The sequence below is a fragment of the Stegostoma tigrinum genome, chromosome 44, assembly GCF_030684315.1.
Source record: "Stegostoma tigrinum isolate sSteTig4 chromosome 44, sSteTig4.hap1, whole genome shotgun sequence".
NCBI lineage: Eukaryota > Metazoa > Chordata > Chondrichthyes > Orectolobiformes > Stegostomatidae > Stegostoma > Stegostoma tigrinum.
Genome location: NC_081397.1, coordinates 10,842,475 through 10,867,685, shown reverse-complemented (window position 1 = coordinate 10,867,685; position 25,211 = coordinate 10,842,475). Strand labels below are relative to the sequence as shown.

Genomic DNA, 25,211 nt, shown 5'->3' with positions numbered 1-25,211 from the left:
TTTCGTGTGAAACCTCCCTGAACAGTGGACGGTGCGTTTCATTGTTCAGGCCCACAGATGTGATGTGGTGAAAGGTTAAAGCCAGTGGGGTTAGATTCTTAATGAGTTGTGAGTGAGTTTCTGTTTACTGCTTATGGTTTCAAAGCTTTAATATACCTCTAAACTTGACATGCACTTTGCCAAATTAGGTGTTTGCAATTTCACCTCAGCAACTAACTAGTGCCCTGAGAATGGTCATCCCATCACCCCCCCAACACCCAGGTCACAGTATTGATCCAGTGCCACTCCCCAGTCTCGCCAGAGCTCAGTGAGTGAGTGTGCATGGCAAATGTGAGAGGCCAGGCAGGCAAGAAAAATGAATAATAAGGCACACATACACACTGTTTCAAAAACAGTGAGGCCAAAAATAAGCAGAAGTTGAAAGGCACACGGGTCAATCTCTGTCAGAGGTTTGTGAAGAATAGTTTCCAGAACAATGACTATTGAACAATTGATGTCAGGATGCTTGGATTTTACAATTTTGTGTAAATCATTTTAAAGACCATAAGGTGTAGAAGGAGAAGTAGGCCACTCAACCCGTCGAGTCTGCTCTGCTGTTCAGTGAGATTATGCCTGATCTGATTATCTTCAACTCCAGTATCCTGCCCTTTTTCCCATATCACTTGGTTTCCATTACTAATTTGACATCTATCACATCTTTGAACATACGTAATAACCCAGCCTCAAAAGCCCTCGAAGTAAAGAATTCCACAGATACACTCCCTTCGTAGAGAAGAGATTCCTCCTGATCTGTATCTTAAGTGGACAATCCGTTATTCTGAGATGATACCCTCTGGTGCTAAAGTCTTCCCACAATGGGAAACAGCTTCTCCACATCCAGCTTGTCAAGTTCCTCCAAGAAACTTCTATGTTTCAATGAGGTTACCTCTCCTTCTTTGAAACTAAATGAATGCAGGCCCAAGCTCCACGACTTCTCCTCATCAGACAATCCCTCCATACCTGAGATCAGCCTTGGAAGCCTTCTCTGACTGCCTCCAATGCCAATATATCTTTCCTTAGATAAAGAGCTGAAAACTAGAAAACTATTCACTGTTGTCCAGCTGCGATCTGACTATCCTCTTGTATAGGTTCAGCAGAACCTCCTCACTTTGATACTTTATCCTGTTTTGTTTTGATGGTGGTTGGCTGGTAGCATTTAGAGTGAGAGATTCTTTTACCTGCAAAGCAAGGGCTGCTGTTGGGTGAGTTTTTGGCTGCGACTTTTCCGGTACTGTGGTGCTTGATCCCCAGCTGGTGGAGACAGGCTTGTAGTTCACTAGCAAACCTCTGCCACTAGCCCTTACCAGGGTTGCACTCGATATTTAACCACTTGTATTTTATATATTCCTGGGAAGATAAGACATAAACTTTAGGAGAGGTCTTTCTGTTAAAGGGTAAGCGGGGGGTGGGGACGGTGAGGGGAGCGGGTGACATAGTCAGCTCCTTTATGATAATTTTCTGTCACATTTCTCTCTCCCTCTCATTTGAAATTTTGCTGACATATTGCAGGCGTCACAGCATTGTTTCAGGCAGGGGTCATAATTTCAGGAGGGAAAATGAGGGAGGTCAGAAAATAGCTCACGTTTAACAACAAAAAAATGAAAGGCAAACAAACAAAGAAATTTTACAGCTGACCTTAGAGAGACTTCAATATTGGAAATACTCACAGCTGGGAGTGTCAGCATTTCACAGCATTGATCAGCTAAATGTTTGTTGAATCTGTTTTTTTAAAAATCTATTGTAATGAGCAGGGTGAGATTTTTCATGTTTTACTGAGATCACTCTCTTGTTTTAAAAAAATAAACAACAGGTATTAAGTTATCCTAGAGCAGTAAGACTGCGCTATTTTTTGGGTTGTCGATGAAGACACAGAGATGGCCTTTAGTAGAGTGATGTGCTCTTCCTGCCTGATGTGGGACATTCAGGAAAAAATCAGTGGTACTGGTGATAATGTCTGCAGGAAGTGCAAATCCTATTGGATCACATAGAGTAGCAGTTAGAAGTAATGAGGAATTTGCAGGAGCCAGGGGTGTGATGAATGGAAGTATCAAGAAGGTAGAAAAATTCCAGATACCATTAGGTAGATGGGTTACCTCTAGGAAAGGTAGGAGGGAAGGCCGGTAATTCAGGAGTCTCCTGTGGCTATCTCAATATCAAATAAGTTTGCTGTTTCGGAAAATATAGTGGGTGATGGACTCTCAGGGGAATACAGCATTAACAGCCATATTTCTGAGGCTGAGGCTGGCTCTGATGAAATGGGGGTGGGGGGAAATCACATTTCAAGTGATCAATTGTGACAGGGGACTTTCTGGTCAGAGGCACAGATAATCACTTCTGCGGCCAACAGTGAGACATCAGAATGGTGTGTGGCCTCCCTGTTGTGAAGATCAAGGATATCTTGGAGAGGGTGCAGAATATTCCCAAAGAGGAGAGCGATCAGCAGGAGGTCGCTGTACATATAACATAGAACACAGAAAAGTACAGCACAGTACAGGCCCTTCAGCCCATGATGTTGTGCCGTGGAATAATCCTAATCCAAAAATAAAATAACCTAACCTATATTCCCCTCAATTCACTGCTGTCCATGTGCATGTCCAGCAGTCGCTTAAATGTCACTAATGACTCTGCTTCCACGACTACCACTGGCAAAGCATTCCATGCGCTCACAACTCTCTGGGTGAAGAACCTCCCTCTGTCGTCTCCTCTATACCTTCCTCCTAACACCTTAAAACTATGACCCCTCGTGGCAGTCAATCCTGCCCTGGGGAAAGGTCTCCGGCTATTGACTCTATCCATGTCTCTCATTACCTTGTACACCTCGATCAGGCCACCTCTCTTCCTCCTTCTCTCCAGAGAGAAAAGTCCGAGCTCAGTCAACCTCTCCTCGTAAGACAAGCCCTCCAGTCCAGCAGCATCCTGGTAAACCTCCTTCGCACCCTCTCCAAAGCCTCCACATCTTTCCTATAATAGGGCGACCAGAACTGGACACAATATTCCACGTGTGGTCTCACCAGGGTCTTGTACACAGCAGCAAAACCTCATGGCTCGTAAACTCGATCCCGCTGCTAATGAAAGCCAAAACACCATATGCTTTCTTAACAACCTTATCCACTTGGGTGGCAACTTTGAGGGAGCTATGCACTTGAACACCAAGATCCCGCTGTTTCTCCACACTGCCAAGAATCCTGCCTTTAATCCTATATTCAGCATTTAAATTCGGCCTTCCAAAATGCATCACTTACCATTTATCCAGGTTGAACTCCATCTGCCATTTCTCAGCCCAGCTCTGCAGACTGTGAATGTCTCACTGAAGCCTGCAATAGCCCTCGATACTATCAATGGCACCTCCAACCTTTGTGTCATCAGCAAACATACTAACCCACTCCTCAACCTCCTCATCCAAGTCACTTATAAAAACTACAAAGAGCAGAGGCCCAAGAACAGAGCCCTGCAGGACACCACTCAGCACTGGGCCTCCAGGCAGAATACTTACCATCTACAACCCCTCTCTGCCTCAGGTCAGCCAACCAATTCTGAATCCAGACAGCCAGATTACCCTGTATCCCATACCTCCTGACTTTACTTCCCATCTGTTTTTACTCAGAGAAGGATGTAGGTGCAGAATTCTTGAAGAGAGACTGTGAGGTTCTTGAGCAGATTGACATCGGGAGTGAGGAGGTATCAGAGGTTTTGGCAGGTTGAAAGTGCACAAAGCCCCAGGTCTGGCTGAGTTGTATCCCAAGCTGCTGTGAGAGACAGAGCAGGAAATTACAGCTGCTCCGACCCAAAATGCTCATTGCTCTCTGGCCACAGTGGAGGTGCCAGGGAGCTGGAGGACAGATAATGCCATTCTACTTTTCAAGCCGGTTGTGGGATAAACAAAGGAATTAAACTCTAGAGAGTCTCCCATCATGGTAGGGAAACCTCAGGATAAAATTCAGAAGGAGAGAATTAATCTCCACTTGGGAAGCCAGATTTGATAAGGGATAGTCAGCATAGCTTTGTCAGAGGGAAATCTTATCAAATATGTCAGACTGAATTTTTTTGCAGAGGTGACCAGCTGTGTGGGTGACGGTAATGCAGAAGATGTGGTTTATAGGAATTTCAGCAAGGCCTTTCACAAGGTCCCACATGGGAGACTGCTAAAGAAGGTAAAATCATCTTGGCAAGTTGAGTCCAATGTTGGTTTAGTGCCCAGAGACACAGAGTGGTAGAGGCACTGTTTGAGTGCCCGGAGCCTAGTGTGCAGTGGGAGGTCACAGGGTCCTTATTGTTTGTGAGATATATAAACAATACAGATCACAGTGGGGGGGAAGGTGTGGAATGATAAGTAAGTTTGTGAATGACACAATGATTGTGTGGGTGGTTGACAGTGAGGAAGAAGTTGTTAAGTTAGAGAAGGATATAAATGGATTGGTCAGATGGACAGATCAGTGGCAGGTGGAATTTAACCCTGGTAAATGGGAGGTGATGCACTAAGACAAAGAGAGTTCAATGAATGATAGGACACTGGGAAGCTCAAAGGATCAGAGAGATCAGGAGTGCTTATCCATGAATCCCTGATGGCAGCACAACAGGGTAATAGGATGGTTTGTAAGGCATTTGGGACACAATTTTATCAGTTGAGGCATCGATTTTAAGAGCAGGAAGGTTATGTTGGAGCTGTACAGAACTTTGGCTAGGCCATAGGCAGAGTGCTATGTGCAGTTCTGTTCTCCAGACTATAGGAAAGATGTGATTACATTGGACAGGGTGGAGAGGAAAGTCACCAGGATGTTGTCTGGGACGGAGAATTTCAGCAATGGTGGGAGGCTGGATAAGCTTGGGTTGTTTTCCTTGGAGTGGAGAAGATAGAGGGGGAACCTGATAGAGCTTATGAGGGGCATGGACAGGGTGGATAGGAAGCAGCTGTTCAACTTAGTCGATGGGTCAATAAGAAGGGGCATAAATTTAAGGTGAAAGGCAGGAAAAGCTTTTTCACCCAGATCGTGGTGGAATCGAGAAAGGGCTAATGTTCCTGAGCTCACCCTGGAGGCAGCATCCCTGGAGCTGGCCACTTGTTCAACAGGTTGACTTTATGATACAATGGTGACTATGCATTTCCATTCAGATTTTAGCTGGACATATTAATAACATCCTCTATTATATAACATCTAAATAATGGGTTGTCAAAATGTACAGCAATCAGTCAATTTCTGTGTCATGCAGCGCGTGTGAAATGAGATTGCTGTGAGACAAGAATAAGGCATCTCACCAACCTGCCTCTGAGCGGAAAGTTGCTGCATGTTGTCTGTCCTAAAGTGATACTTAAGAACAAGAGAATTGTGCTACTGAAATCATACTGCTGTGTGTCATCCAGGGCTCCCTTATTGAACCAGGTTCACAGCACCAATTGAAGAACGCATATTCTATGAGGTCTAGCTGGTTGGCTTCATTATAGTCACTACAGTGGGTGCCTGGAATTTGCTGCCCAAGTTGGTGGTGGAGGGAGACCCTTAACTCTTTTAAAAATACCTTAACCCGCACCTTAAGTGCTATAAAGCTGTACAGTTATGGGCCATGTGCAGGAAGATTGGATTAAAGAGCGTCTGGATGTCTTCGAGTCATCGTAGTCAAGATGAGCTGAATGCCACCCTTCTGTGCTGTATCATTTCTATAGTTCTAATAGGAAGTAAACTTCTGCACCTTTCCTTCACATCTTTGCAATAGGAACATCAGTTGTCCTGACACAAATTGGATTGGCAATATCACTGTTTGAGTTCACCGAAGTCAATGCAATGCAGGCAAATGTGACTGGTTTAACTGCCTGAGATTTGGAACAGTTATGATCAGCTGATTCCAGGTATGTCTGAATAGAAACTTACAAACACAACATTTCTGACCTCCAGTAAGCTGACTGAGCAAGTATGACGTCAGTTATTAGTCATTTTTTTGAACAGTTTGCAACAGGGTAGGTTCTCCTTGGTGGTGTCTGTTTGAAATATGAATTATAAAATCAAGCTTAACTTTTGTTGAAGGGTTTTAGGCTTTGCCATGCAATTAGTATCTGTACCCAAATTCTATGGGCCTAAATGCTGAAAAGTCCCAGGATTATGGTCTGTGCCAGAAATCTTTAAAAGATCTGTCTCTTGATTAAGCTTTAAAAGTATAAAACATAGGTAATAAGTTTGCCTGAACCAGTGCTTTTTACAGCCATAAGACTGTACTATTTTCTGGGTCTGTAGATTGTTAAGGTGCACAGATGGCCTTTAGCAGAGTAATGTGCTCTTCCTGTCAGATGTGGGAGAGTTTCCACGTTACTGATGGTTATGTCTGCAGGAAGTGTGTTTTGTTTTGAATCCCGTCAGATTGCATGGATCTTTTGGAGCGGCAGTTAGAGGCAATGAGGGGTTTACAGGAGCTAAGCGGGTGTGTGATGGATGGCAGTTGCAGAGTGAGAGATAAACAGAAGGTATTGTCAGGTGGATGGGTGACTTCCTGGAAAGGTAGGTGAGCAAAGCAGGGCAAACAGGAGTCTCCTGTGACCATCCCCATCTCAAACAAGTATGCTGTTTTGGAAAATGTAGAGGTTGATCGACTCGCAGGGGAACGGAACACAAATAGCCAGGTTTCTGGTACTGAGACTGGCTATAATGTAACGAGGGGTACATCAGATCCCAAGCTATCGATTGTGATCGGGGATTCTCTAGTCAGAGGCACAGACAGATGTTTCTGTTGCTGACAGTGAGAAATCAGAATGGTGTGCTGCTTCCCTGGTGCCAGAATCAAGGGTATGGGGAGAGGGTGCAGAATATTCTCAATGGGGAGAGGGGTCAGCAGGAGGGTGTTGTATGCATTGGATTGAATGATAAAGGAAGAGAAAAGGATGAGATTCTGAGGAGAGAATATTTGAAGTTAGGCAGGAATATAAAAGGAGGTCCTTGAGGGGAATAATATCTGAATTACTCCCAGTGCCATGAGCTGGTGAGGGGAGGAATAGGAGGATAGAGCAGATGAATGCATGGCTAAGGAGCTGGTGCAGGGGAGAAGGAATCACATTTTTGGATCATTGGAATCTCCTGAACGTTAACGTGAAGGGTAAGGCTGGTAGGTGTAGGGAATGCTGGGTGATGACAGAAATTGAAGTTTTAGTCAAGAATAAGAAGGAAACATATGACAAATATAGACAGCAAAGGTCAAGTGTACAGGTTAGTACCAACGACAGAGGAAGAGAAAAGGATGAGTTTCTAAAGCGAGAATGCAGGAAATTACGAAGCAGGCTGAGCATAGGCCCTCAAGGGCAATAATATGTGGCTTACTCCTGTGCCATGTGTTAGTGGCAGTCAGAATAGAAAAATAGAGCAGATGATTGTGACTGAGGAGCTGGAGTGTGGGAGAAGGAAACACATTTTTGGCTCATTGGAATGTCTTCTGGGGTACAATTGATCTGTCTAAGAAGGACATGTTGCACCTGAGCGGCACAATGGCTCAGTGGTTAGGACTGCAGCCTCACAGCGCCAGGGACCCGGGTTTGAATCTGGCCTTGGATAACTGTCTGTGCAGAGTTTGCACATTCTTGCTGTGTCGCCGTGGGTTTCCTCTAGGTGCTCTGGTTTCATCCCACAGTCCGAAGATGTGCAGGCTAGGTGGATCAGCCATGCTAAATTTCCTGTAGTGTTATAGGGATGGGGCTGAGTGGGATTCTCAAGGGGCAGTGTGTACTTGTTGGGCTGTAGGGCCTGTTTCCACACTGTAGGGAATCTAATCTAATCTGACACGGAACACGGATTTGCCCTCTCGGGAGTTTCTTTTGAGGGGATGTCGATTGTGTCGGAGAAATAGTGAGGAAAGATGTCAGTCCGAGGCTGGAGCAGTTGAGAAAAGGAGCAAATCAAACACTCAAAGCAGTCTGGAGCAGGATTGATAAATTACACTGCATTTATTTCAAAGCAAGAGGCCGGTCAGGTAAGGAAGATGAACTCAGGCCATGATTGGGAACATGGGACTGGGATATCATAGCTATTACAAAAACATGACTCAAAGATGAACAGGACTGGCAACTTAATATTGCAGGGCTCGGGTGCTCATGGAAGGATATGCTATGGAGGTGCCAGTGAGGAAAGGATAGAAAGGGGGACAAGAAAGGAGGAGGAGTGGTAATCCTTGTTAGGGATAACATTATGGCTGTGCTTAGGTAGGATATTCTGGGGAGTAGGTCCAGTGATGTTACTTGGGTCAAATTGAGAAATGAGAAAGTGGTGATCACCTTACTGACACTGGTGTATAGCTGCACCACCCCCAACCCCCCAATAGTCAGTGGAAAATTGAGAAGTACATTCGTCAGGAGATCTCCGTTATCTGTAAGGAAACTTGGCTTGTAATGTACGGGATTTTAACTCTCTAAATATAGAGTTAAGGACTTGGAGGGAGAAAAAATTGTCACGGGTGGACAAAAATATTTTTCTTACCTATTAGAGAAGGACCAAAACTTGAGCTTCTTTTGGGAAATGAGGCAAGACTGAGGTGTCAGTGGTGTGGTACGTTGGGGCCAGTGATCATAACTCTATGCATTTCAAAGTAGTTATGGGAAGTGTTAGACCCGATCTAAAACTTGAAGTTTCAAATTAGAGGAAGGCCAAGTTTGACTGTGTTGGGGAAGAACTTTCAAAAGTTGATTGAAACTGGATATTCACAGGTAAAGGTACGGCTAGAAAATTGGTGGTCTTCAAAAAATGAGCTAATGAGAATCCAGAGACAGGAAGTTCCAGTTACTGTGAAGGGCAAGGCTGGTATTGTGTCGGGAATTCTGGATGACGAGAGGAATTGAGGCTCTGGTCAAGAAAAAAAGATGGAATCATAAGTCAAGTACAGGCAGCAGCGTTCAAGTGAATCTCAAGTAGAGTATAAGGACAGTCAAAGTATACTCAAGAGAAAAATGAGGAAGACAAAAAGGGGACATGAGATAGATTTGGCAAGTAGGGTATGGAGAATCCAAAGAGATTCCTCAAATAGATCAAAGATTAAAGAAAAAGTAACGATGGAGATAATAGGGCCCCTTAAATGTCAGGAAGGCCACCTATGTATGGAGCCGCAGGAGATGGGCAAGATAATAAATGAGCATTTTGTGCTAGTATTTACTGTGGAGAAGGGGACGGAAGGGAGGGAACTTGGAGAAACAAATAGTGATAGCTTAAAATGTGTTCTTATTACAGAGGGGGTGGTGCCGGACATCTTAAAGTGCATCAAGTTTGATCAATCCCCAGGACCTGATCAGGTGTACCCCAGAACTTTGTGGGAAGACAGGGGAGTGATTGCTGGGCCCCTTTGCTGAGATTTTGTATCATCAATAGCCCTGGGTGAAGTAGCAGAAAACTGAAGGTTGGCTAATGTGGCACCATTATTGAAGAAACATGTTACGGAACAGCGAGGGAACTATTGACCAGTGTGCCTGTTGTCAATGATGGGTAAGTTTTTGGATTCTGAGGGACAGGATTTACATATATTTGGAAAGGCAAGAAATGATTAGATATAGTCAACATGGCTTTGTGCATGAGAAATCATGTCTCATGAACTTGGTGGAGTTTCTTTAACACATTTATATGGAATTCAGTAAGGCATTTGAAAGGTCTTAAAATGCACAAAGTTAGATAAATCTCCAGGACCTGATCAAATACTTCTGTGGACATATGGGAAGCTAGGGAAGAAATGTGAGCCTGAAGTGGAGGTATTTGCATCTTTTACAGCCATAGGTGAGATGCCAGACGACTGGGGAGTGGCAAATGTTGTGGCATTATTTCAGAACGTTTGCAATGAAAAACCAAAAAACTTATATTGAAACTACAAAGCAATGAGCCGAATGTGAGCCATGATAAGTTGTTTGAGGGGATTCTGAGAGATAGGATCTACGTGCGCTTGCAAAGGCAAGGACTGATTATGGATCATCAGCATGGTTAGGTGTGTGAGAAATCAGTCCTCACAGATTTGGCTGTGTTTTTTGAACATGTGACCAAGTAAGTAGATGAAGACAAAGTGGTCGATGTTGCCTATGTGGCCTTTATCAAGATGTTCAACAAGGTTCTGCATGGTAGACGGGTTATGAAGGCTGGAAGGTGTTGAATCCAGTGAAGGTCATCAGCTGGGTACAAAATTAGGCTGACAGTAGGAAACAGAGGGTAGTGGTGGATGGCCATTTTTCAGATCGAAGGCCTGCAACCAGTCGTGTACTGCAAGGGTCAGTGCTGGGTCCAGTGTTGTGTTTCGTTTATAAAAAAATGATTCAAATGAGAATGTAAGAGGCATGATTAGTAAGTTTGCGGATGACACCAACATTGGTGGTAGAGTGGATACTGAAGGTTATCTAAGACAACAACAGGACCTTGTAGTGTTACCTAAGACTACAACAGGAGGAAAGGTCACTGGACCTTCACAGATGCTGCCAGACCCGCTGTGCTTTTCCAGAAACTGTGTTTTTTTAACAACAGGATCTTTTTCAACTAGGCCAGTAGGCCGAGGAATCACAAATAGAGTTTAATTCTGATGTATACAAGGTGCTGCCTTTTGGTAAGACAAACCAGTGCAGGATTTGCACAGTTAATGGTAGAGCCCTGGGAGTGGTGTCAAACAAAGAAACTTAGGGATGCAGGTACATATTACTTGGAAAGCGGCATCACAGGTAGACAGGATGGTAAAGACAGCCTTTGGCCCACTTGCCTTCATTGGTCAGAATATTGAAAATTGGGGTGGGATGTCATTTTACAGCTGTGTAATCTCTGGTAATACCACATTTGAGATACAGTATACAATTTCAGTCACTCTAATATAGAAAAGATGCTATTCAACCAGATTGTCTGTAAAGTAGATTTACAAAGATATTATTGAAACTGGAAGATTGAGATTTAAGGAGAGACTGGATAGCCAGGGACATTTCCTCATGAGGGCCGAAAGAAAGTGAATAACGAAAGTCTCTTCTCCCAGGTGGGGGAGTTCAGAACTCGAAGGCAAAAATTTAAGGTGAGAGGAAAAGATTTAAAACGGACCAAACAGGCAACTTTTTCACTCAGTGCGTTGTACATATATGGAATGAGATGCTGCAGGAATTAGTAGAGGCGTGTGCAATTACACATTTAAAATGCATTTGGACAGGTTCACCAATCGGAAAGGTTGAGACGAATATGCACCAAATGCAGGCAGACGGGATTAGTTCAGTTTGGAAAAGTTGGTCGTCGCGGACGAGTTGCAAGTGTGTGGGGAAAATAAAAATAATTTATTCACATTACATTTCACCTGCCATGTACGTGCCCTCTCACAAGTTTGTCCAAATCAAAAATCACGCATAAGCCGATACAGATCAATTGGTCAAAAACTCCTCAGGCGTGAGCAAGATTGCCCCCTAAAAAGATGGCGGCGACCCGTGCACTGCCGAGCAAACCGGGCCGCCGCCTCTGCGCCCCTCATTTCAAATCAAGATGGCGGCAATGAACCGAGCTATAAATTCCGGGAGAGGTTAAAAAAAAACCCGGTAGCATTGGAAGGTCGTGGTCAGAGGTAATGAGAAGCGCAAACGCTGGAGATTCCAAGATAGCAAAATGCGGGGCTGGATGAACACAGCAGGCCAAGCAGTATCTTAGGAGCACAAAAGCTGACGTTTTGGGCCGAGACCCTTCATCAGAAAAGAGGGATGAGGAGAGGATTCTGAAATAAATAAGGAGAGAGGGGGAGGCGGACTGAAGATGGATAGAGGAGAAGATAGGTGGAGAGGAGAGTATGGGAGGGGCTAGGTAAGTCCAGGGAGGACGGGCAGATCAAGGGGGCGGGATGAGGTTGGTAGGTGGAAAATGGAGGTGCGGCTTGAGATGGGAGGAGGGGATAAGTGAGAGGAAGAACAGGTTAGGCAGGCGGGGACGAGCTAGGCTGGTTTTGGGATGGAGTGGTGGGAGAGGAGCTTTTAAGCTTCTGAAATTCACATTGATACCATTAGGCTGCAGGGTTCCCAAGTGGAATATGAAATGCTGTTCCTGCAACCTTCGGGTGGCATCGTTATGGCACTGCAGGAGGCCCAGGATGGACATGTCGTCTCAGGAATGGGAGGGGGAGTTCAAATGGTTTGTGACTGGGGTGTACATTTGTTTACTGTGGACCGAGAGTAGGTGTTCTGCAAAGCAACCCCCAAGCCTCTGCTTGGTTTCTCCAATGTAGAGGAAGCCACAGCGGATGCGGTATACCACATTGGCAGGTGAACATCTGCTTGATGTGGAAAGTCATCTTGGGGCCTGGGATGGGGGTGAGGGAGGTGGTGTGAGGGCAGATGTGGTACTTCCTGCAGTTGTAAGGGAAGGTGCAGGGTGTGGTGGGGTCGTATTCGGATTTACGGCTTACCCAATATGGTTAGGAAGCTTTTCCGTCGTGTCCAGTGCTCCCCACGCCGTCCTGAATTGTTAATCGTCCTACAGAAGCGACAGAAACCGCTTGTCCATCACCGTGGCGGATCTCGTGCATGCTCTATTCACACGTAGTACTGCGCCCGTGCACTGTTCTCCTTTTCCACAAGCAGATGGTGAGGAGGTGGTGGTGTTGGACCGGGGTGGACAATGTCTGAAAGCGCACAACATCAGGTGATAGACCAACTTTCTCTCTCTCTGTCACACTCACGTGAATCTATGGGATGCATTTGTATTTGCAGGGACATTCAGTTTTGTTCAAAAAGCAAATAATCTATTGATAGTCAGTCAAAATGGTGTTTTGTAAATTTCTGCTTGAGAAATAAAAACCAGTTTGACTCCAAAGTAAAACAGAAACAGATTCTGAACAAGGTCTCACTACTGATGTGCACTGTCCGACCAAAAATGTTACCCCCAAAAAAACCTTTAGTTCTCTCAGGGCAACAACGACAGGAATTCGGGGATTTACACGTACATATCAATCAATTTAAAACCTTCTTACTGATGAAAGATTTTACAGCATCTTGTTTAACACGGCCTCATCAGTGGTTTGACCCTTTGATCTTTTATCTCTGAATAGATGGTCCCCACCGCCAAATATCCCGGGTACTTGAGACACAATTGACTGTTGGCCCGACTGTCGTCTCGACGGGAGGATCGATTAGCTCAGCCTGCTGGATGACTGATCTCAGCATCGTCGGCTTAATTCTTGAAAAATCTGAGTTTACCATTGCTTTGCAACGTCCCCATTTGCCAGATTCGCGGCGACCCCCTTATTTAAGTGAGCAGCCTGAAACTCCAGTTGGACTATGGCGACTTTGCCTTTTTATTGAGTCAGTCTTGTTGTTATGCAATATAGAATGGAGCCGAGGGAAAACAAAACACTTAAATAAAATAAAGAACTGCAGATGCTGGAACTCTGAAACAAAAAGCTGATGAATGTGGGACTTTTTTTGTCCTCGCTGTTTAACTGGTTAAACTGTTCTCCATTTATCTCAAAGCTATGTCGGTCATGATGAATTTAAGTGACTTTGTCATATCTTAATGTAATGATTTGAGATAAACGTCTGTAAACTTTCACTTTCAAATAAAAGGAGTTTGCAAATGACATCACTCTCAGTACAGGGTAGAAATTCAGAACACAATTTTTTTCTCTCTTATTTTGCCCCTCCTGCTGTCCCAAAGTTGTAAATGCTGGCCACACGCACGTCCATTCCTCTTTGGGGTGAAATCCATATCTATTGTTTCCTTCCACAATTCCCAGATTTCTTCCGACTCCCAACTCTTCTGCTTCTCTCCATTACTGCAGTTCCTATCTGTTCACAGAAAATCAAACAAGTGAGAGTTTGAGGCTTGCAACGAATTCTGTGCAATTATACAAGGAACTATTCAGGCCTCACTTGGAATGCACTGAATGTTTATGCGTTTGTTATATGAGAAAACAAATCAGAATGGCACGTATGCCATTTCCCTAAAAGAAACATTAGAACTGGAAATCATACAGTTAACTGAGCTAACAGAACCAGCCAAGTAACAGCCTGTGCGCACAATAGTCAATGGCGGCACAGCTACCCAGAATGCCAAAGAGCATTAAATGTTCCCTCGTCACAGGACAGGAAAATGTGCGCAGGCGTAGTGCCATGTGTGACGACTTTGTGCAGGGTGATAGCGATGGAGGAGCGTTGGTTCAGGCGGCTCCTGGACCGTTAACAAACGGACAGAACGATGGGGCCGCTGCATTCAGCATATGGACGGAAAAGCTTCGTAAAGATGTTCGGTAAGCTGTAAACCCCAGCACGACCTTCTGATGCTTCCGTTTGTCGCCAATGCCGGAGTTTAAAGTTGAATTGATGGCCGCCATTTCGTTTGATAATGACGGGCGGTGGGGCGCAGGTGCGGCGGCAATGTTTGTTGGGGGAATGCGCTCGCGGTGCCGCCATGTTTTTAGGGGGCAACATTGTTCCTGACTGGAAGGAGTTTACCACCAATTGCTTACAATGAGGATAACTCTGATGCTGCTTGGCCTGTTGTGTTCATCCAGCTCTACACCTTGTTATTCCAGTTTATTATCTGAATGGTTATGGATTTGAGAAGGGACACCAGCTTGTGAAGGTAAGCATGTATGCACAGCAGGTGGTGAAGATTGCAGATTGTATGTTAGCCCTCACAGTGAGATGATTTGAATACAGAAGCAAGACTGTTGTGCTGGAATTGCACAGGGTCATTGTGAGACTGAGGGAGCATCTGATAGAAATGTATAAAATTTAGAGTCCTATAAGATATATGCAGAAAAGATGTTCCCAATGACTGGGGGGGGGGTCTAGAACCAAGGTTCGAGGTTGAAGGATGCAGTGTAGGACCAAAGACTAAGATGAACATAAATGTCTTCACCCAGGGAGTGGTGAGCTTGTGGAATTCTCTCCCACAGCAAACAGTTGAGGCCAAAACATAGGACTGAAGTGTTCAAAGAGAAAGAAGGTTGCATGTTTGGCCATGATCATTCAAATGTTGAAGCTGGAGGAAAGGGCTGAATGGCCTTCTCCTGATGTTAGTTTCTCTGACTGTATTGATGACGCATGAAGTAACTGGTGCAAGAACTATTCCAAACATCAACTGGGGTAGTCATAGTGTGAAAGGTTTAGAGGAAGTGGAATTCTTAACATGCATCCATGGCAGCTTTTGAAGCCAGTATTGAGAAGATCCCACATGAGAGGGAATGGTACTGGACTTAGTTTTAGGTAATTGAAGCTGAGCAAGTAGTTGAAATATCAGTGAGGGAATCAGTTGTAGACATTGATCATAACTCTGTTAGATTCAAGATTGTCTTGTACTGGACAAGTGGTGAGCGGTGAGGTCATTGTTTCTGACTGGCACAGCCTGAATGGGCTGAAGGGCCTTTTTCTTTGTGTGTGGACCTCGACGACTGTTGTAACTTTTATACTGTTATCACCCCGCTGTGTCCTTTTATTCACTTTGGGGCAATGAGTTTTTTGAATGCAATCTTGCAACTAAAATCCCCGATCCCTCAAACCGTTCTGATAAAGCCATCGCCCACTCTGTGGGGAATTTCCTCAAATGTGGGATTTTTCTGACTCTGGTGTTTCTGATATCTTTACAGGTGCCGGCTCCAGCGGGAGATTTCCAAATTGCAGACGGTGAAATTATTGAGTGAGTAACTTTGACCATTCTTTTACAATTTTGAGGTTTTTGGTGAGTGCCAGTTATATCTGGGACGATGCATACGGTCCCTTTGAAATCAATCCTTGATGGGATGCCTGGTAACTTGCCAAGCTGGACCCAAAATTGGCTCAGTACTGGGAAACAGAGGGCGATGGTAGAAGGCAGTTTGTGTGACTGGAATGCAGTGTGCTGTGACATACCACAGGGATCAATGTGTTTTCGTGATATTTGTACGTGAAGTAGATAAGACTTGAGAGAGATGATGACTAAGTTTGTGAATGACACTAAAATTAGTCGGGTGTTTGACAGTGAGGAGACAGGTGTTGCGTGACTGGAACATATGAACAGATTGGTCAGAAGGCAGATTAGTGGCAGTTGCAGTTTAACCCTGATAAATGGGAGGTGATGCACTTTGGCAGAAGGAACAAGACAAGGGTGTTCTCAATGAATGGCAAAACGTTAGGAAGCTCAAATGAGCAAAAGGATCTTGTGTGCTCATCCACATACTCCTGAAAAATATAGCAGGACAAATCAATTCATGCAGTTAAGAGCATATAAGGGATGCTTCCCTTTATGGATCATTGCATAGATTTCAGGAGTAGGGTGTTATGAAGCAGTGGAGGGTCGAACGTTCAGTTAATTAACCCAAAACTCAAGCCCCAATCTGATGTTATGGGAGTAGAGGTTCATTTCTAATGGTGTCCTTAACACCCAGAGAAGCTTGCTTTGTAATCTGTTAAAAGAATAGAACATTGAACATAGAACAGTACAGCACAAAACAGGCCCTTCAGCCCATGATGTTGTGCCGACCATTGATCCTCATGTATGCACCCCCAATTTTCTGTGACCATATGCATGTCCAGCAGTCTCTGGTTCAAAGAAAAGAAATCCCTGATCTCCACTGGAGAAGTCACACGTAAAAGTAACAATTTATTTATTTAGCCCTAACAATAACCAAATTGTCAGAATTACTGACAAACAGAACAACTTTTGCCCCCACCCTACCCCATACACCAGGCACGATCTATTCCCTAACTGAACTATAGACGTGTGGAGATGGTTTAAGGAACAGTTGTTGGGAGTGATGAGTAAATATGTCCCTCTGAGACAGGCAAGAAGGGGTAAGATAAAGGAACCTTGGATGACGAGAGCGGTGGAGCTTCTAGTGAAAAGGAAGAAGGTAGCTTACATAAGGTGGAGGAAGCTAGGGTCAAGTTCAGCTAGAGAGGTTTACATGCAGGCAAGGAAGGAGCTCAAAAATGGTCTGAGGAGAGCCAGGAGGGGGCACGAGAAAGGCTTGGCAGAAGGAATCCGGGAAAACACAAAGGCATTTTACACTTACGTGAGGAATAAGAGAATGGTCAAAGAAAGAGTAGGGCCGATCAGGGATAGCATAGGGAACTTGTGTGTGGAGCCTGAGGAGGTAGGGGAAGCCCTAAATGAGTTTTTTGCTTCTGTCTTTACGAAAGAATCGAACTGTGTAGTGAATGAAACCTTTGAAGAGCAGGTGTGCATGCTGGAATGGATAGAGATAGAGGAAGCTGATGTACTGAAAATTTTGTCAAACATTAAGATTGACAAGTCGCCAGGCCCGGATCAGATTTGTCCTCGGCTGCTTTGGGAAGCGAGAAATGCAATTGCTTCGCCACTTGCGAAGATCTTTGCATCCTCGCTCTCCACTGGAGTCGTACCTGAGGACTGGAGAGAGGCAAATGTAATTCCTCTCTTCAAGAAAGGAAATAGGGAAATCCCCGGCAATTATAGACCGGTAAGTCTCACGTCTGTCGTCTGCAAGGTGTTAGAAAGGATTCTGAGGGATAAGATTTATGACCATCTGGAAGAGCATGGCTTGATCAAATACAGTCAACACGGCTTTGTGAGGGGTAGGTCATGCCTTACAAACCTTATCGAGTTTTTTGAGGATGTGACTAGTAAGGTTGATGAGGGTCGAGCTGTGGATGTGGTGTATATGGACTTCAGTAAGGCATTTGATAAGGTTCCCCATGGAAGGCTCATTCAGAAGGTCAGGAGGAATGGGATACAGGGGAACTTAGCTGCTTGGATACAGAATTGGCTGGCCAACAGAAGACAGCGTGTGGTAGTAGAAGGAAAATATTCTGCCTGGAAGTCAGTGGTGAGTGGGGTTCCACAGGGCTCTGTCCTTGGGCCTCTACTGTTTGTAATTTTTATTAATGACTTGGACGAGGGAATTGAAGGATGGGTCAGCAAGTTTGCAGACGACACAAAGGTCGGAGGTGTCGTTGACAGTGTAGAGGGCTGTTGTAGGCTGCAGCGGGACATTGACAGGATGCAGAGATGGGCTGAGAGGTGGCAGATGGAGTTCAACCTGGATAAATGCGAGGTGATGCATTTTGGAAGGTCGAATTTGAAAGCTGAGTACAGGATTAAGGATAGGATTCTTGGCAGCGTGGAGGAACAGAGGGATCTTGGTGTGCAGATACATAGATCCCTTAAAATGGCCACCCAAGTGGACAGGGTTGTTAAGAAAGCATATGGTGTTTTGGCTTTCATTAACAGGGGGATTGAGTTTAAGAGTCGTGAGATCTTGTTGCAGCTCTATAAAACTTTGGTTAGACCGCACTTGGAATACTGCGTCCAGTTCTGGGCGCCCTATTATAGGAAAGATGTGGATGTTTTGGAGAGGGTTCAGAGGAGGTTTACCAGGATGCTGCCTGGACTGGAGGGCTTATCTTATGAAGAGAGGTTGACTGAGCTCGGTCTCTTTTCATTGGAGAAAAGGAGGAGGAGAGGGGACCTAATTGAGGTATACAAGATAATGAGAGGCATAGATAGAGTCGATAGCCAGAGACTATTTCCCAGGGCAGAAATGGCTAGCACGAGGGGTCATAGTTTTAAGCTGGTTGGTGGAAAGTATAGAGGGGATGTCAGAGGCAGGTTCTTTACGCAGAGAGTTGTGAGAGCATGGAATGCGTTGCCAGCAGCAGTTGTGGAAGCAAGGTCATTGGGGTCATTTAAGAGACTGCTGGACATGCATATGGTCACAGAAATTTGAGGGTGCATCCATGAGGATCAATGGTCGGCACAACATTGTGGGCTGAAGGGCCTGTTCTGTGCTGTACTGTTCTATGTTCTATGTTCTATGTTCTATGAACTGAATTCTCTTGGCATGCTGTCCAAAGAAACACAAGTCCCATGCATTATAAGCCCAATGAATAAGAATAATAAATTAAAACATAATCTCTCCAAGTTCGCATAGAATCTGTCTCTGGAACGCTCTTCCTTCTGTTCATCTCATGCCATATACACTTTTATACCGCTCATTCTGCTGTCAAGGATGTTTTCTCAGTGAAGACTCTTTGCTGGAAGTGCCGTGGTGATACCTTTTGTGGATCTGATGGTGCTTTCATTGACAGCTTTGTGATTTCTTGTGTCAGCTGGGTGCTTATTTGTCAGATGGCAGTTGGCTCTCTGCCGATTTTCCAATTGTCCTCTTCATATATACCCTTGATGACCCATCCATTTTTTTACAATTGCATTAGCTGCTCGGGTTATGAATTGGCTGTTTCCAGCTCATTGCCAAAACATCACAACAAGCCTAAGGATTTCAATTATGCAACCAATCAGTACATGCTTCCATTTTTGGTACTGCCTGAAATCTGCAGCTGTTTAGAGACCCATTTTCTGTATAATTCTCTAATCTTAGAAAAGCACTCTATCTTTTTTGTAACTTGCACACCCTTAACATTAACCGATTCTCTGTCCTCAGATACTGCCTGACCTGTTGTGATTTTTCAGCATTTTCTGTTTATTTCAGACTTGCAGCAGCAGCTACGGTATTTTGCTGCTCTTTTGATGATAAGTCCATAAGACAGAGGAGCAGAACCAGAGTCTGCAGTCAGTCATGGCTGATACATTTCTCAACTCCATCTCGGCCTTCCTCCCAGAACCAAGTCAAGAAACACACACTGATGAATTAAAAGGCCATTTCTAACAGGGTGGGTGGTGGTCATATTGTGGCCTATGGGTTCCTATTATTTGAGTCACACAGAATCACTGATTACAGTGGAGAAGGAGGCTACTCTGTCCATTATGCCTGTGGTGGCCTTTCTCCAAAAGCAAATCAGTGATTCCTATTATTTGCCCTTTTCTTTCGTCTTCAGGGGCTTTTTCCAGTTAGCTTTTGTAAGTCTTTGTATCACATTGAGCTGGAGTGGTGATGAATGAGAAGTGGCTGAGTTTACCCCGAGTCCTTTCAAAGCCAGCTGGGCCCTACAACTTCCAGCGTGAATTTGTCAAAGGGAGCTGGACACTACAGAAGATTGGGTCGCTTAACACTCCAGACAGTGTATAACAAAAGAAATGGCTTGGCGAACAAATATTCTGCAGTTGTTTCAGAAACATGGGTGTTAACTTTCCAAAATGCATCAGATTCTGGAAAGTTTCTGTCTCACTGCAAAACAACAGACACAACCTCTGTATTGAAGAGCTGAGGAAGGCAGACAACAGGAAAATACAGGCCAGTTAGGGTGATCTGTCATGGAGGGAATGAGAATCAATTATTTGGCGGTATTATCACCAAACTATTAATCTGGGGACCTGGGTTCAGATCCTGCCATGGCAGGTGGTAGAAATTGAATTGAATAAAACTCTGGCTTTAAGTTGAACAATGGTCAAGAATCCATTGCTGATTTTTCGGAACAAAACCATCTGGTTCGCTAAGGTCCACTGGGGAAGAAAGCTGCCATCCTGAACTGGTCTGGTTTACGTGTCCAGACCCACAGCAATGTTGACTGTTAACTGCCTTCTGGGCAGTTTATGGATGACAGTGAATGCTGGCCTAGCCAGTGCCGCCCACCACCTCTGCATGAATTTGAAAAAAAAACTGAAGAAATAAGTGAACAAAAGGATTTAAATGTGCTTAGAAAGATAAAGACTGATTAGGGAGAGCCAGCATGGCTTTGTGCATTGGAAATCGTGTCTCAGTCTGTCAGTTGTGTTATTTTTTTTGAAAATGTGGCAAAGAAGATTGAAGGTCGGGCAGTAGACATTGTGTATATGGACTTCAGCAAAACACTTGACAAGGTTCCGCATGGTAGATTGGTTAGCAAGGTTAGATCACATGGAATACAGGAAGCACTAGCCAGTTGGAATCAAATATGGATTCAGGGTATGAAACAGTGTGTGGTGGTGGAGGGTTGTCTTTTGAACTGGAAGCCTGTGACCAGGTGGTGTGCCATAAGAATCAGTTCTGGGTCCACTGCATTTAGTAATTATACAAATGATTTGCATGTGATGGTATAGCTCATAGGTTTGCAGATGACACCAACATTGGTGGTGTATGGACAGTGAGGAAGGTGATCTTCTCTGAGTAGTTTGGGATCTTGATCAGTGGGCTGAGGAGTGGCAGATGGAGTTCAGACAAATGAGCGGTGTTGCATTTCAATAAGGAAAATCAGGGCAGGATTTAGACAGTTAATGGTAGGGCCCATGGGAATGTAGCTGGACAAGGGGATTAGGGTTGCAGGTGCAAAGTCCCTTGAAGGCGGAGTTGCAGGTAGACAGGGTGGTGAAGAAGGCATTTGGTACGCTCGCCTTCATTTGTCACTGCATTGAGTTATTGGAGTTGGGATGTCATATTGCGACTGTACAGGACATAGTTAGAATACTGTATTCTGTTCAGGTCTCCCTGCTATGGGAAAGAAGTTGTGAATCCTGAAAGCGTTCAGAGATGATTCACAGGGATATTGCCGGTATTGGAGTGTTTGGTCTGTGGGATGGGGCTGGAAAGGATGGGGCTTTTCTTCCCTGGTGCAGTGGAGGTTGAGTTGTGAGGCTTGCCGCATCAACGGCCGTCCCAGGCAGTGCATTCCAGACTTGCACCACCCTTTAGGTGAAAAATGTTTTCCTCCATTCCCCTGTAAAATTCTTGCCTTTTACTGCAAAATGATGCCCAGTGTTATTCACCCTTCATCTAAGGGAACAATTACTTCTTTGTGTTTCTCCAATTTAGTGGAATTCTTTGAGGAGTGACTTGTGCTGTGGATAAAGGGAGCCTGATGATCTCTTGTTCTTGGCTTTCCTGAAGGCATTTCACAAGGTACCATGGAAAAGGTGACTGTTTTGCGTGGGAGCTACTGGTTTAGTGGTACATACTGGCCTGGATACTGGATTGGCTGGATGATAGAAAACCGAGAATATCCATAAATGGGTGTGTTTCAGATTGTCAGAATGTGATGAGTGGGGAGCCACAGGGCTCTGCTGAACCTAAACCTTTTGCAGTTTATATCAATGACTTGGACGAGGGAAATGAAGTCATGGTAGGTACACTTTGTGTTGCTACAAAGCTATCAGGAAAGGTGGCTGTGAAGACTTAATTTCCCGACAACAGTTTGCAGCCTTTTTGAATGAATATTTCAGGTGATCTATGATATAACAAAATGTGAAATTGTTTGCTTGAGGGTAAAAATGAGAAAAGAAGACAGGTGCAGAATCTTTTGGGGTTTAGATATCAGGGAGATCTGGTGTAAAATACACAAAAGATTGGGATATAATTAACAAGTGAAGATGAAGGCTCATGGAATGTTCTTGTTTATCATGAGTGGAATCGAATAGCAAAGTAAGGATTTGATAATTCAGTTGTACAGGGAATAAGTGAAACCGCACCTCCATGACTGTGTGCCGTTCTGGTCTCATTATTGAAGGAAGGATGTAAATGCGGTGGAGATTCAATAGACTGATACCTGAATGAGTGGAGATAGTAGGAACTGCAGATGCTGGAGAATCTGAGATAACAAGGTGCAGAGCTGGATGAACACAGCAGGCCAAGCAGCATGAGAGGAGCTGGAAGGCTGATGAAGGGTCGAGGACTGAAACGTCAGCCTTCCTGCTCCTCTGATGCTGCTTAGCATGCTGTGTCCATTGAGCTCTACACCTTGTTATCCCTGAAGAGTGGGTTGTCTTCTGAGGATATTTTGGACAGCCTGGGGAATGCTCACGTGTTCAGAAGAGTGAGGTGTGACTTGCCTCATGTTTAATAACCTGAATGGGTTTTGACAAGGTGAATGTGGACATATTTTCTCCTCAGGCTAAGTCCAGAATGGGGGAAGACGGCTTTATCATGAGAGGAGTTCTTTATACAAGATTAGTGTGACTTTGGAACCCTCTGCCTCAAAAGACAGTCGAGACTGGATCATTGTGTGGAGCTGGATGAACACAGCAAGCCAAGCAGCATCTTAGGAGCACAAAAGCTGATGTTTCGGGCCTTGACCCTTCATCCAGCTCCATACTTGGTTATCTCGGATTGTCCAGCATCTGCAGTTCCCAGTATCTCTGAGACTGGATCATTGAACATTTTTAAGGCAGAGGTGGGTAGATACTTGTAGATACTTGTTCAGCGAGGGAATCAAAAGTTATTGGGTGTAACTAGAAATTCAAAACATGATCTTATCGGTCATCGTCGTATTGAATGATGGAACAGGCGGGAGGGCCCGATAGTTCATATGTTAGCCGTTGTGTTCATACATTTGACATGGAGCCAAATGCGATACTGGGACAGATGCATGACTTTGTATTTTTATGGGGAGACTCTCACTTCCATTAATTCTGTTCTGAATCAATTCCACAGGATATTAGAAGGAGAGAATTTACAGTCGGGAAACTGCAACCGATCAGGATTTCAGAGTGGCCCAATTTGGTGTAACCTGAATCTCGTTGGGTTTTGAACATGGAAGGAGAATACACTGTTGACAGCGGTGAGAAACTGTACATGTGTGACGTGTATGCACGAGCGTTCAGCCGATCATCTGACCTCTCGAAACATAAACGGAGTCACAAGGAGAAACTGTGGAAATGTGGGGATTGTGGGAATGGATTCAGATCCTCGACTGAACTGGAAATTCATCGGCGCAGTCACACTGGGGAGAAACCATTCTCCTGCTCTGAATGTGGCAAGGGATTCAGTCAGAAATCCCACCTGCAGAGACACCAGCGAGTTCACACTGGGGAGAGACCATTCTCCTGCTCTGAGTGTGGGCAGGGATTCACTAATTCCTCCAACCTGCTGATACACCAGCGAGTTCACACTGGGGAGAGGCCGTTCATCTGCTGTACGTGCGGCAAGGGATTCACTTTGGCTTCCAGCTTCCAGCCTCCAGACTCATCAACGAATTCATACTGGGGAGAGGCTATTCACCAGCTCCTAGTGTGGGAGGGGGATTCCCTGACACATGTAGCTTGATGACACATTGGTGAATTCACACTGATGAGAGAGTGTTTACCTGTTCCTACTGTAGGACAGTGTTGAGTCAATTCAGATAAACGACTGTACATCAGCAGACTGCCTGTGGAGAAGCTGAGTGAGGGGATTCACTGAATCTGCCACCTTTTGGACAGTTCACACTGGGGAGAGGCTGTTCACTTTCTCTGTGTCAGGGAAGGGATTCATTGAGTTATGAAAACTGCTGAAATGTCAGTGAGATCCTGAGTAACTGCTGTGATGAAGGATGTATAATTTATATAAATTCCAGATGGAAGTTGGCTTTTATAATAGTGACACTGAATTTGGTTCATTTTCTGAAAGTTTTCTTTGAAAGAAAAAGTGTGAATCCTTGTGAAACAGTGACCTTCCTCCAGCACTGCTCAGAATGCAAGTGGCTGTGGAGCCCCATGTGGAGTGAATGGGAAATTGTTTAGACTCTTGTTGATTTGCAATGGATGAGCAAACATCAAAGGACATCATCTTGTTTTCAGTTCAGAGTAATCAAGGATTGATTCTTCTTTATAAACCCAAGGTAAGAAGGTATTTTGGGGATAATGGGAACTGCAGATGCTGGAGAATCCAAGACAAATAAATGTGAGGCTGGATGAACACAGCAGGCCAAGCAGCATCCCAGGAGCACAAAAGCTGACGTTTCGGGCCCGAAACGTCAGCTTTTGTGCTCCTGGGATGCTGCTTGGCCTGCCGTGTTCATCCAGCCTCACATTTTGTTGTCTTAGAAGGTATTTTGTTTAGTTTGGAGATAGGACTAAGATCAGAATCAAGTTTAGCCTGTCTACTATATAGAGCTCAGAATAATTCACTAGAAACAAAAGAACAAAAAGTTACCTGAGTAGAACTTCTGAGGAGGGTTTGGTTTGAGCTGTGAAGGTATTAGAAGTGGAAAATGTTTATACTCTCAAATTTCAGAGAATTCATGAAAGAAAATTCCATTGTTCACAGGATGTGTTTGGGCCAAACCAGTTCAGATATCATTTAGAGATTTAATATTTGATGTAATTTCTCTGGATTTAAACCTGTGTTAAGAAATGCGGGCACACAGTTGCAGCAGGTAATCAGGAAGGCTTGTGGAACAATGGCACTTTAAATCTCCAACTCTCTTGAAATAAAGTTGGGATGTCTTCCTGCAACTGTACAAGGTGCTGGTGAGACCACATCTCGAATGCAGTGAATAATTTTGGCCCCCTTACGGAATGAAAGATATTATTTTATTGAAGGTCGTTCAGAGAATGTTCTCCAGGATATTCCCTTGGATGGAGGGACTGTCATGTGAGCAAAGGCTAAACTTTGTGGGAGTCTATTCACTGGAGTTCAGAAGA

The 25,211-nt window shown here is 44.5% G+C and overlaps 4 protein-coding genes and 1 long non-coding RNA gene across 8 annotated transcripts in view; 3 read left to right on the top strand and 2 right to left on the bottom strand.

Annotated features, from left to right (window-relative positions):
- Positions 1 to 12,489, bottom strand: part of LOC132206962 (high affinity immunoglobulin gamma Fc receptor I-like) — a 59,701-nt gene extending 47,212 nt beyond the window's left edge. The window contains exon 1 of the mRNA XM_059642081.1: positions 12,394 to 12,489. The gene's annotated coding sequence lies outside the window, so the exon portion shown is untranslated. The remainder of the gene's footprint in view (positions 1 to 12,393) is intronic.
- Positions 1 to 25,211, top strand: part of LOC132206969 (histone H2AX-like) — a 270,361-nt gene that overhangs the window by 139,470 nt on the left and 105,680 nt on the right. The window contains exon 3 of the mRNA XM_059642110.1: positions 9,387 to 9,396. Within this exon, the coding sequence (XP_059498093.1) occupies positions 9,387 to 9,396 (10 nt within the window). The remainder of the gene's footprint in view (positions 1 to 9,386; positions 9,397 to 25,211) is intronic.
- Positions 11,426 to 13,565, top strand: LOC132207079 (uncharacterized). Its single transcript, XR_009443314.1, has 2 exons — positions 11,426 to 11,562; positions 13,036 to 13,565. It is a non-coding gene; the product is annotated as an uncharacterized LOC132207079 (long non-coding RNA).
- Positions 13,264 to 25,211, bottom strand: part of LOC132207023 (late histone H2B.L4-like) — a 67,384-nt gene continuing 55,436 nt past the window's right edge. For both annotated transcript variants that reach the window (XR_009443274.1, XM_059642211.1), the window contains one exon: positions 13,264 to 13,771. The gene's annotated coding sequence lies outside the window, so the exon portion shown is untranslated. The remainder of the gene's footprint in view (positions 13,772 to 25,211) is intronic.
- Positions 14,103 to 24,478, top strand: LOC132206983 (zinc finger protein 239-like). Of its 3 annotated transcripts, none has more exons than XM_059642126.1 (4): positions 14,103 to 14,232; positions 15,574 to 15,623; positions 21,628 to 21,714; positions 23,242 to 24,478. In XM_059642126.1, exon 4 carries the CDS (start codon positions 23,341 to 23,343, stop codon positions 23,851 to 23,853), a length of 513 nt encoding a protein of 170 aa, XP_059498109.1. In that variant the 5' UTR covers positions 14,103 to 14,232; positions 15,574 to 15,623; positions 21,628 to 21,714; positions 23,242 to 23,340; the 3' UTR covers positions 23,854 to 24,478. The 3 variants fall into 3 exon arrangements, with proteins under 3 accessions (XP_059498109.1, XP_059498108.1, XP_059498110.1); XM_059642125.1 differs by having other exon boundaries at positions 21,628 to 21,728; XM_059642127.1 differs by lacking the exon at positions 21,628 to 21,714.